A 12,575-nucleotide genomic window follows, 5' to 3' on the forward strand; every position below is an offset into this window, starting at 1 on the left:
TAGACAGCGCCCGTCTGTGTTCCCATGGGCGTGTAGATCTTAAAATGCGCTATGGTCAGGCACATTGTTGGCGTGTTGCTATTTTGAGGTTCAACAGATCAACAGAAACCTGATCTAAAGTCAGAACTTCATAGTATCTTTAAAGGACTCAATATTCAGATAGTAAGATGCACCTACATAATGGGTTCACAACACATGTACACTCTGCTTGTGACACACACATGAACATGCAGATGGGTCGTGGGTGGATGAAATAATACATCATTAATGAGGGAAATATTAATTACATTCTGTTAAATGTGAACAGAGAAGAGCTGCTGTCAGACTCCCCATTACAAGAGATGCTTTGCGCGTTTACATTTAAGGAGCAGCGTAACTTCATTGATTATTTCAGAGGCTAAAAGTTCTGTTTCCTCTGTCACATTTATAACTACAGTTTTTAGTGTTGCTGCTTACCCACGATATTTGCTGCAGTGACGTTACAGATCTGACTGTATTACCTGGGTGCAGGTGCATGTGGTGTTTTAAGGGAATTTGAGATGACACTGGTTTCACCCAAAACACACCTATGATTGATTAAGAGACTAAAAACAACTCTTAAACCCCCAGCGGAAATGGAGTTAGATGAGCCCTAAATGTACTTGCACCATTCACTTTAGACTGTGAGCTATAGATTGTTTAAATAGGGTCCCATTTCCATCGATGTCAAAAGGTAAATAATCAGTTCTCGACATGATGATTGCCTGAAACAGTTTTGTACGACCGGGCTTTACGCTCGTTAGGGCTGAACCAATTGGACAGTGAAAGGTTACACAGAACATTTTTTAGTACTACTGTATAATGTAAAGATTATGGAAGTAAATTCATTTGTTTCTTTTAGTCATGGATCGCAATAAATACGCTATGTTTTAAAAGTAGAAAGTTGTCACCGTTAAAAAAAAACAAATTATGTATTGAAACCAAAAATTTAGATGCATAAAAATTAGGGATGTACAAAAATATCTGCCGATGTCGGCTTTAAAATTAACCATCAGAATCAGCCAACACACTTTTTTCTTGATTGACACTATGAATGAATATTACATACACTGATAAGTATTCTATTTCATGTCCCCATCTGCTGGTGGGCCGTCATGATAAGACTACGCTGCATAATATGATGTTAATTCCACTATAGAAGAGACTTGATGATCATAGTCTCTATATACAGACTCTACATTCAGTGAATGTAGAGTCTGTAGGCAAACCCCGGAGATCTTGCCTCCGGAAGAAGAGCGGAAGAGCCCTGGTTTCCGGTTGTAGGCTGTTTGTAGTCCGCGTGATATTGACCAATCACGTTTGAGCTGGCTGCAGTTGTTGCCAGGTTAAACGGTCCGTGCGGTGAACAAACGAGGCGGAACATAATTGGCATCACTGCAAACTCTGAATCCATCGCAGTGGTTCAGCATATTTACTTATATATAAACGGAAGTCGGAAACGGAAATTAGCCTCCTCCGCCCAAATCAAACCGGAATGCCAAAAAATCGGGGGTCTGCCCCCAGAGGCTGTATCGCCATCTGCTGGAAGTCAGACGCCGAATACAGCCGATGGGTTCCGAGAATGTGATGATCACTAAACTGTGGTGGGGAAAAATGAATACATTGATATCGGTATTGGTTATCAGTCAAATAAGTTAATACGTATTGGCATATCGGATATCTGCAAACAAATCAATATTATGCATTCCTAATAAAAATGCTTTGATAATTATGGCAATATATAATAATGGCATTGTAATCTTCTGAATGGTAATCAAATCATCAATCAATCAAACCACCAAGAGGATTTAATCAGGACAACCAGTCTCAGTTGCAGGATGTCTTGTGGTGTTTGACCTGAAACATCATAAAAATGTGAATAAACTTTTGTGAAATACAACAATAACCTTTCTTATGGGGGGAAACAGCGATTTCACACAGGTAAAGACATTGTATTTAGTTTGGCAGTCGTATCAGCCATCATCTTCCAACTACACTGAAAAGACAAGATGCGTCAGGATCAGCGAGACTCAAAACCTGGATGAGTTGTAAGTATATTCACCTTTTAAGCTTTCAATATGCTTCTTTTTTGTATATTATTTTGAAATGCCAGCATACAAACACTACGGAGCCTGTGCTGTTAAATAAAGTGAATTGAAAACTATCCATCCATCCATTTTCAACAGCTTATCCAAAGCCAGGTCACTGGGGCAGCAGGCTGAGCAAAGTATTCCAGACGTCCCTCTTTGTGTGCCGAATTTAAAACTGATAGAGTACTAAACTTAATGACGTCACAATAAGGATGGATTGATGAGTTTTGTTCTAATGATAGTTTTTTGGGAAACTCTTGTAACATCCGTCAGATGCTAATGAAGATTTCAGGAACAATGCTTCCTCTGCTGTAGCTGAGATTTTTCTCATGTTGAGTAAGTGTGAATTATGTTCTCATTAATGTTTAAAAACAGTTTTTTGCAGATATTTTCTGTGTTTGAATTAACTGTTGTACAGCCGATGTAATAAGTGAGTTTAAGACAGTTTTTGAGACAGTCTGAAACTGTATTCACAAAGTCTTTGAGGTTCCAGGGCTGCTGCGGTCAACAAATCATGATAGGGCCTGGAATAGTGTCTGGCGATATGATGATGTATACCAGGGGTCACCAACCTTTACTAGAATGTTGGTTCAGAGATGGTCTGGAGCCTGCATGAAGTGAGTAAGAAACAATGTTTACAGATCTCACAAGAAAGGAGACCTTTTTGGGGAAGAGGTTGTAATAAATGTCCATAAATTTGATTTGTCGTCACCAAACTTTCACAATATGATCAGAGCTGAAGCTGAAGTTTGTCCCCAAATTCAACTTTTAAATCATGTTATTAAACAAATGTAGCTCAAACATTGTCGGTCTGTTCCACACACATGTATTCTTGCTTACTTGAACCTTTGACACCAGAACAAGAACCAGTTGTGCTTACAAATCTAGAGACCACAGTATAAATCAGTACAATCAATGCCAAATACTCGTGCACCAAAGTTGAGGTCAACTCAGTTTTAATTCCACAATATGAATCAAAATCTACAATATTTTTTAATATCCTTTTAGGAACTCTTATCAATATGAAAGCAGATTTACACTTAAACAAATCTAAATGTCCGTTTAAACCAACACTTACTGGACTTCATCATCACTCACACGATCACATTCACTCGCACAAATCAGGCTAATAAATTAGAGATATTGCCTAGCGTGTGGAAACACAGTAGTCTAAACAACAACAGCTGGCCAAACAGCACTGAATGAAAATATCACAGACCATCACAGCAGAGAACAAATAATTCACTTTCACCGAATCTGTCATTTAATCCACAACCTGTCCTGTAATGTGACGTTTTGCACAGAACTATGCAAGATAGATCGTTGTAGTTTTATGTCTTTAAGTTTCAGGCTACATTAAGGCAGTTTGTACTCGAGTGAGATCTATAAGAAGACAGGGAGGGTCCTTCAGTGTTTGTTGTGAAGGCCTCTAAAAACAGATGATCCACATTAGACCACAGATCCATGCTGATAAGATTTTGCCCTACAGAACTCATGTTTTATTCATCTCTGCACAGATTTACTTACTAGTTAATCATAAATAGTGAGAATACAGTCAATCTTAAAGAAAAGTAGCATCTTCCAAAAGTCCAAAAGTGCTGGTTTATGCTATTAATAGTAAAAAATATAACAAATACTTAAAGTCTTATCTGCTGTGAGGGTCCAAGGACAGAGGGATGTCATATGCTGAAAAGCCCTCTGAGGCACATTGTGATTTGTGATATTGGGCTTTATAAGTAAAATTGAATTGACACTGAATAAATTGGACTATTAAAGGAGCTTAATTTGTCCAAGTAACAGCCTAAAACCTTGAAAATATTAAATTTACAATTTTTTAAAGATCATCTAAAAGCATAAGTTTGCATATTTTATAAGGCAGAGCAAACAAATATTTTGTTTTTCTTCTATAAATTTGATTATCACATATATTTCAGCACTGTTTATACCTAATTAAGGATTAATTAAACCTAGTTTAACTGAAGTTTAAATAAAAAAATGCATAAAGACAACGAAATATTTAAAAATAATATGTATAACTCTCTCAGGTGGGAAAAACACCAGAGGCCCCACAATACAATATTATTACGATATAATGTTATTGCGATTTGACAGGTGTTGCGATATGCTGAGCATCACGATANTGCATAAAGACAACGAAATATTTAAAAATAATATGTATAACTCTCTCAGGTGGGAAAAACACCAGAGGCCCCACGATACAATATTATTACGATACTTAAAATAATGTTATTGCGATTTGACAGGTGTTGCGATATGCTGAGCATCACGATAAAATATATTTAAATATATTGCAATTTATTACCTTTTTTCAACTGTAAATTACTGTATGTCCCCAAAGGAAAACTTTGGCATCATGTTTTATCCAATAAGATTAAACTTTCAGTCAGTTCATCCGACTGCAGTCATTTTTATTGCAGCAAAATGTATCTAGAAGACTGAAAAAAATATTATTCTGGTAGGCTACCAAACGTTTCATTTGTATTTGTAATATTAATAGTTTATATAATAAAATATCGATACTTGGCGTCAGTGTGACGATGTAAAATTGCCACACAAAATATCGCCATACTGCAGTGTCAATTTTTCTACCACCCCTAGACTCTCACCACAACTATAAAATAAATTGGGCTACAACTAATAATTTTCATGATACATTAAGCTGCTAGTTTTTATCTTGATTGTTGAAAAATGCCTGTCACCAATGAAATGTCTGCAAAGTGCCTATTTTCTCCAATCAGCAGCTCAAACCTCAAAGATGCTCAGTTTATATTGTTTATAAAACTTAGAAAAGCAGAAAAATTGATTGTTTTTTAAACTGACACTGCTTATTTTTTGGTATTTCTTTTGTTTAATAATTAGCTGATAATCAAAACTGAATTTTCTGTCGATCATTTAATCCATTAATGAACTTATTAATTTGAAATATCTATCAGTCTATGACCCCAACATCTGTCTGCTCAGAGTCCAGGGTGTGAAATCACTGGACAAGTAGAGCAATGGTTTTCAAAGTGAGGTCCAGGGATCTTTATAAAGGTCCTTTAATACATATAAGGAATTGTTAAACCAGAAATCATAAATAATTGAGGATAAATAATTATTCTAACAGTAAATTTGATTTTAACCATTATTTTTCAGTAATTCATAGTCTTTTTTGTCTGAAAAAATCTTAGGGTCTGTGGTCTAATATGGATCTAGTCGAAGGGAGTTCATGATGTGGGAACATACAGTGAGCAGCTCCACCATCAGCCAGCAGGTGGGGGTAAAGGCCAGGCTCAGATCCATCCTGCGGCTTTAACCTAATCAGAGCTGCTTAGTTCACACATCATGAACAGAACACGCTCAGAAACAAACTTAAAGTAGAAACCAATAACGGAGCTCACAGGTCAGAACAGTATCAGCATAAAGACTGAATTCCTTTTTTGTTTGGATCCCTCTCAGCACAGTTTCACTTTGAAATCACACACCAGACATCACATTCAAACACTGACATCAAACAGCACATCTATGTACACGTTTATACAGTTTCAAATCGGACCAGATTTGTTTCTCTGGTGTCTTGAACTTAGCTTGTGGCAGTGGCATTGGTTGGTTACAAACTAAACATATCACACTATACACCTAATTTTCTTTACAGCACATTTATACAATATGTACATTAATAAATATGTTTGTCTCTCAGTGCTCAGGAGAAGCAGGTAGGAAGAAGCGTGTGTGTAACTGTTTTTTTAAGGTTGTTTTCTCGTCTGCTCGACCTCGTAGAAAAGCAACTGTTGGAGTCAGAAAAGTCAGACTCTTAAATATGCTGTGTTGGATTTTCTCTCGTTTAAATTCCTATTACCTTTTTATTTTTCCCTTTTTACGCTCTGAATCTTCATCTAGTTTTTGTGAGAGCTGAAATTCAGAGCACACAGATGTTCGTCCACACTCAGTTTCTGTTTGGACAATTTATTTACGAGTGTCCAGACTGTGCGAACATCACACCTCCTTACTCTGTTCATATATGTGACGGAGCAGCTTTGTGGTAGATCCCTGATGTCAGCCCAGTCCCAGTATGTCCAGTTAAAGCACTACTGGCCTCACTGTACATGGAGGGAGGAGCAGTGGCCTTCTGCGGCCAGCAGGGGCAGCATCGCCCCACAAACCTCCTCCAGGACTCCAGAGTTTTCCCTGACCAAATCCAAACTCCTGAGGTGATGCCCACCACTAAGCACATGAAGTACTTGAGCATGAAGACGGCGTAGTCCGGGCCCAGGCGCTGGCGCTCGGACGGGCAGGTGCAGGCTAACGCTCGCTCCCAGCCGGGCCGGTAGTGCTGCTCGTAGACCAGGCAGGCCACCACGATGGTGGCGGGGACGGTGTAGAGCACCGTGAAGAGCCCGATGCGGATCATCAGCCTCTCCAGTTTGTCCGTCTTGGTGCCGCCCTGCTTGATGATGCTCCTGATGCGGAAGAGGGAAACGAAACCGGCGAGTAAGAACAGTGAGCCAGTGAAGAGGTAAACCACCAAAGGTGCGAGTACGAATCCCCTCAGGTTCTCCAGACTCTGGTTCCCAACATAGCAGATTCCAGCCACAGGGTCCCCGTCCACAGAGCTGAGAGCCAGGACGACAATGGACTTGACGCTGGGGATGAGCCAGGCGGCGAGGTGGAAGTACTGCGAGTATCCTGCGATGGCCTCGCTGCCCCACTTCATCCCTGCAGCCAGGAACCAGGTGAAGGACAGCACCACCCACCAGATGGAGCTGGCCATGCCGAAGAAATACACCAACAAGAAGACGAGGGTGCAGAGAGCGGGGCCTGTGGTGTCGTAGAGGATGTGCAGCTGGTCGCCACTGACACTGCCGCTGGCACCACACGCCACCCGCTCATGACCTGCCACCAGGCGGATGATGTAACCCAAAGACACAAAGAGGTAGCACGCAGCCAGGAAGATGATGGGCCTCTCTGGGTACTTGAAGCGCTCCATGTCAATGAGGAAGGTGGCGACGGTGGTGAAGGTGGAGATGAAGCACAGCACCGACCAGAGTCCCACCCAGAAGCTGGTGAAGGCACGTTCGTCTGCTGAGAAGTAGGGTTGGTGGCAGGGCTGGGCGCAGTTGGGTAGGGGGCCGGTCTGGACCTGGCCGTACAGGGTGTGGGACTCCCTCTTGATGGGGACCAGGGGGTCTCGACAGCGACACTCCCTGTCACACTGCAGAGGGCTTGGCGGTCTGGTCCGGCCTTTAGGGGTGGGCTTGGGGAAAGGTGGAGCCAGGGTGGTAGTCTCGCTGCTGTTCTGGTCCATGCACAAGACCTCGTCGCCCAGCTGTGGCAGCTGTTCGCAGCTCATCCTCTCGGGCCACTCGAAGCCATACTGGCTCATCAGAGGGGAGCAGCCTCGCTTGGCCCGTTCACACACGGACCTGCAGGGCGGCAGAGGCTTGCGGTAGTCCGGCAGGCAGATGGGGGTGTACATGCTGCACAGGAAGAAGAGCAGGTCTGGTGAGCAGCGGATCCGGACCAGGGGCCAGAACTGGTGCACCTCCAGCCCCACCTCCTCCTGGGTGTCGTGGTTGAACTGATTGGGCATGTAGGTCAGGTTGTAGCCGATGCCCCTGCACATGGGCACAGTTATGGGCTCACACACCAGGTCCTTGGAGGCTCCTGACGTGAGACCAGGACACCGGAACAGCAGCAGCAGCAGCACGAGGGGCCGCGGGCTGCAGGGCGCGTGCCTCACCAAAGATGCCATATAGAAAATCAAATGTTTTAGAAACATTAGAGTCATTAAAACAATAAAAATAAAACAGAGGAGGGTGAAACAGCTTCTTTAATTTATGACTTCATCTCGGAAACCTTAAAAACTTTCTTCTCCTGCTGCATGCATCAGGTCCAGAGGTTCATTCTGCTCCTTCCAGCCTCTTAATGATTAAAACTAAACCAGTTAAACTCCTGTAGGTGGATCCAGTTAGTCCAAAGAGCGTCAGGCCGAGTCTCTGCTGTCAATCATTCACCAGAGCTCCGCAATCATCACGGAGAAAGTTCATCTCCGGTGGTCACGTTCCAATAAATTTAACGACCTTGTAACATTTTCACCAGCCCTGCTTGTTCCCGACGGGCTGCAAACGCCTCTAAAAGTCGCATCACGCTATTTGAAGAAAAGACTAAAAGCTAAAAATAAAAAAAAAAGCAAAACAAAAATCATATATCAGTGTTTAAAGTCTGTGCGTCCGGAGCCCGGTGCGTAAAATCCACTAGTTTATTTTTACTAGTTTACTAGTCACGTTTATTCCCTCAGCAACATGAAAACAGCCTCCAGGCACATGTTAGTTTCTCCTTGTCAAAGTTTCTCAGCTGTCTCCTCTGTTGCCTCTGAAGGAGATAAAATAAAACACAGGAATAATCCGAGGCGTCATTCAGGGGGAGAAACTTGTCCCGTGTTATCATGTGCAGCAGCAGTAGCAGCACTGTGCGGCTGCAGCCTTCTCTGAACCCCGGGACGGAATAAAGTCCGTCTGAAGCTGCAGCACCTACTCATCACACACAGGGACTGATGCCTTCAGGGGCTGTCGGAAATGTCAGCAGCAGGTAGTGAAAGGGGAAATGCAACAAAGTCAGTTCTTTAAACCACATTTCATGGATAAGATAATATTAAAAAAAAGGGACTTAATTTATCCTGAGGGTTTTTGTTGTGCAGCTTTTCATTTTATTTGATAGGGACAAAGCGATTGAACATAGCTCCAGTACAGAGTGAGAGACTGATGTGTTGCATAGAGTTTATAGCTATTGCTAATTTTCAGCAGTGGTCCCTAGTTGGGTTTTTACATGTAGACCTAACATGTTATTTAAAATATACAGTTTAAAACATCATAAGAACCATAATACACTGTAAAAATGGAAGACACAATAAACCACACTACATATACTAAAATACACAGGTTACAGTACAAAGTACGAACAAGTGCACATATATAGAGTGCAAAAATGTGAAATATCAATAAAAGTGCAAGAATAAAAATATTAATAAGCACATTTCAAAGTCAAAATAGCCATAATGACAAAAATATAAACAAGATTAACAGCATCAGCTGTAAAGGTTTTGTTTAATTGTGGATTTTGTATTATATATTGTATTTGTTGCATTTTAATGTTTTGATTGGCTGCTACCTCGGCCAGGTCTCTCTTGTAAAAGAGATTTTCAATCTCAGTGGGACTTCCTGGTTAAATAAAGGTTAAATAAATGAATAAATAAAATGTTTCCTCAAAAGCGGTTGAATAATTTAATTTATGACAACATACAGCAGACCAAAATGACAATTTATTAATTGTATCTATTAAATTTTGCACATGTTGAATGATTTAAACCTTTTTCTTTGTCCTTAATAAGTCATTATTATTATTCTCATTATTAAATTGACAGTTCTGAGATGAATATTAGATATCGTTAATGTCTGACTACATTTTTCTTACTCAGCGTTTAATTCTGAATTGTGAAATATTGGACTGTCGTCACCAGCCATAAGCAAGTTTGCATATAAAGTGCTTTATATGAGACAAAGAAAAGTAATTATAATTAAAAACATGATGAATAATGAAATAATTTTAAAAATAATAGACACAATGAGAGAAAATGTATTGAAGTTTGATAAAATAATAAAATGAGGAAAATTAAAGCACTTTAAAGAATGAACTCAAATTAAAACGGACAAACAGCACATAATACAGTTTAACAGTAGCTTCAGTGCAGTAATAGAAAGTACACTTTACTCCAGTGCTCGGTGTAATTTTAATGTACTTGTTCTCGAGTATTTCCATTTTATGTTTCTATATGTTGTTTCATATGACAGTTTTTATTAACACAATACTTTCACCAATTTGTCAGTTATTAAACTTTTTGGCTTTTATTTTCTACACAAGTATAAAACCTGAAAATGCTGTTTGCACGTGAATGCATCACCACTAATAATCCAATATTAGCTCATAATAAACTTCATAAATTAATGTTTCACTTTTAAAAAAAAAACGATTCTCTGTAATGAGTGATTATACTTTTGATTTAAGTACATTTTGCTGTAACATTAAGTAACATTTGTACTTTTCCTCAAGTTTTGAATACATGATCTAAATAGTGTTTTTGCCACTTAAAGAAAAGATCTAACTAACTATTCGTTTAAACACTGTAATTCAGTTAAACTTCTGGTCTCCAGTATAATCTTAAGAAAACTGTCCGTCTTAATCTGGATGTGTCATTTATAAAACACTTCACGTAGAATCCACACAGGTTGAATTCATTAAAACTGACTTGTTTATTTCCTGTTTCATTCTGCAGCTCAGTGAAGCCTGAAGCCAAAAAACTTCTTTTGACACGCTCCATGTTGGGTTGGTTTCCAACCGACAGCACCTGAACGCATCAGTGAGTTGTATTTATGACTTCCTGCATTAGGAGGAAGGAGTTCACCAGGAGAGCTTTAAGGTATTGGATGATGGATGAGGTCTCTCCACCCACTGACACCCCGACCACACACACACACACACACACACACTTATAGTTAATGTTAATAGTGACAGATATATTTTACATTTTTAGTTTATTTTCTTTGCTCATTGCTTGTTTCTTTCGTCGCTCCAGCAAATGCTGCAATTCTTTATTTTTTAATTTTTTTTTTAACTCCTTATTTGAAGTATTTTTAGACGTTTAGACAAACACAAATGCCACAGACAACACTGTGTGGGGACACCAGTTGAATATTCACGAGTCCATGTGTTAAACGTCCTTTTAATTGTCCACAGACATTCACGGTGAGGCTGCGTCCATGCCTTCTGAAATAAATACAGTCCATTTCTCCCATTTTCTAAGGAATATTGCTCCTCTAAACCTCTGAGAAAATTTTATCGTTTCCATTGCTTGATTATGTCCGTCCATTGTTTAATGCTTGGAGGCTCCTTTTCCTTCTGTCTTTTTGCCCCGGCGTTCCCAGAGGGAGCAAATTTATCTTTTAATCAGTGCTTTCAATATCACGATGCACACTCAGGTGTATTTCTACAGGGATATTAAGATGCAGTTTGTTCACAAACACTGTCCCTGACTTCTGACAGACATCCTGTCAAAGTTTGACGTTTCCTCTCAGCTTTGATTTCACTGAAGACGACAACAGGACAGGATGGACTGACACATCTAACTCTCATACAACAGACATAAAAACATGCACACTCATAGCAACCTGAATTCTTATGATTCACCATTTATTTCTAACCTTCATACTGTATTTTCAAATAAGTTTTTTGTTGCCATGGCAAAGAGGACCCCTCATTTCTCAGTTCAAGTCAATTTTAGTTTTTTATTGCCCCAAATCACAGATTTGCCTCAGAGGATTTTACAGTCAGTGAGACAATAAGAGTTTGTTACATCAAAGGGCCGACAGGTAAAGTTACAACAGGACTGTCACATAAATGATGTCAGAGGCGTTGACCCGAAAAGCAAATTCACAATGTAATCCCTCTGTTTAGTGAACGGACTGAAGTCTGTACGTAAACGTGATGTGTAAATCAATCTTTTTAGTTTTTTTCTCTTTTAAAACTGGAATTAATGTACAGATATTCCTGATCACTCAGTCTGTTTTCAATGTATCTATTTATTGATTGTTTTATTTCTAAATCTGTCTCAAACTAAAACTGTTATTTGCTGAATTATTTGCTTTTTATTTTGCACTTCAGTATCAGTTATTTTATTGCAGAATTTATTGCAGATCCTCCATCACGTTTCCTTTGTAAATAAGTTTTTCTTTTCTTTTTTCACTCTTATGGAAAACTTGGTGTCTGTTTCATATTTCTAAGAATTAGAAACACATTGGAACACTCAGATTTATGATTTATTTTTTAAATCATATTATATTTTCTTCATGATTTCTTATGTTACCAATATGGCTGCTATCCCAAAAACTTTAATTTACACACACATTTTCACCCAGACTGAGTTGTAGGAATATTATCTAACTTTACAAGCTTCTGCAGATTGTTCCACATGTGTGGTGCGTAAATATTTAAGGGCCAGTTTCCTGGTTTCAGTATTACCATGATGATTTTCTAGAACCAAACACATATAGTGAGTGAACACTGCCAGTACTGAACATTGATGTCTAAACATGATTACATCAAAAATCTGTGGAGCTCAGTAACTGCATGACTCTGCTCTCCTTCTATACACACACACACACACACACACACACACACACACACACAGAGCAACATCCCACATCGGACAAAGGTCACAACGCTCTCTGGGGGACAAAGGTCTTAAAGGGTGTGTGTGTATTTGTGTGTGTGTGTATATGTGTGTGTGATCAACACATCAGCGGAGACAAGTCTCTCTGCGTTTCATTTACCTTCACTCAGATGACTTTGACTAATGAAAACAAACAGTGACGAGTTCATGTGTAAAGCCTGGACCGAATCAATCTCTCATGGGTA

At 39.6% G+C, this 12,575-nt stretch overlaps 1 protein-coding gene across 1 annotated transcript; it reads right to left on the reverse strand.

Annotated features, from left to right (window-relative positions):
- Nucleotides 1-5,294: 5,294 nt before the first annotated feature.
- On the reverse strand, nt 5,295-8,608 carry fzd5 (frizzled class receptor 5). Its single transcript, XM_050048101.1, has one exon. It carries the CDS (start codon nt 7,894-7,896, stop codon nt 6,124-6,126), a length of 1,773 nt encoding a protein of 590 aa, XP_049904058.1. The 5' UTR covers nt 7,897-8,608; the 3' UTR covers nt 5,295-6,123.
- Between the last annotated feature and the right edge of the window lie 3,967 nt (nt 8,609-12,575).

The sequence above is a fragment of the Epinephelus moara genome, chromosome 7 (genome assembly GCF_006386435.1).
Source record: "Epinephelus moara isolate mb chromosome 7, YSFRI_EMoa_1.0, whole genome shotgun sequence".
NCBI lineage: Eukaryota > Metazoa > Chordata > Actinopteri > Perciformes > Serranidae > Epinephelus > Epinephelus moara.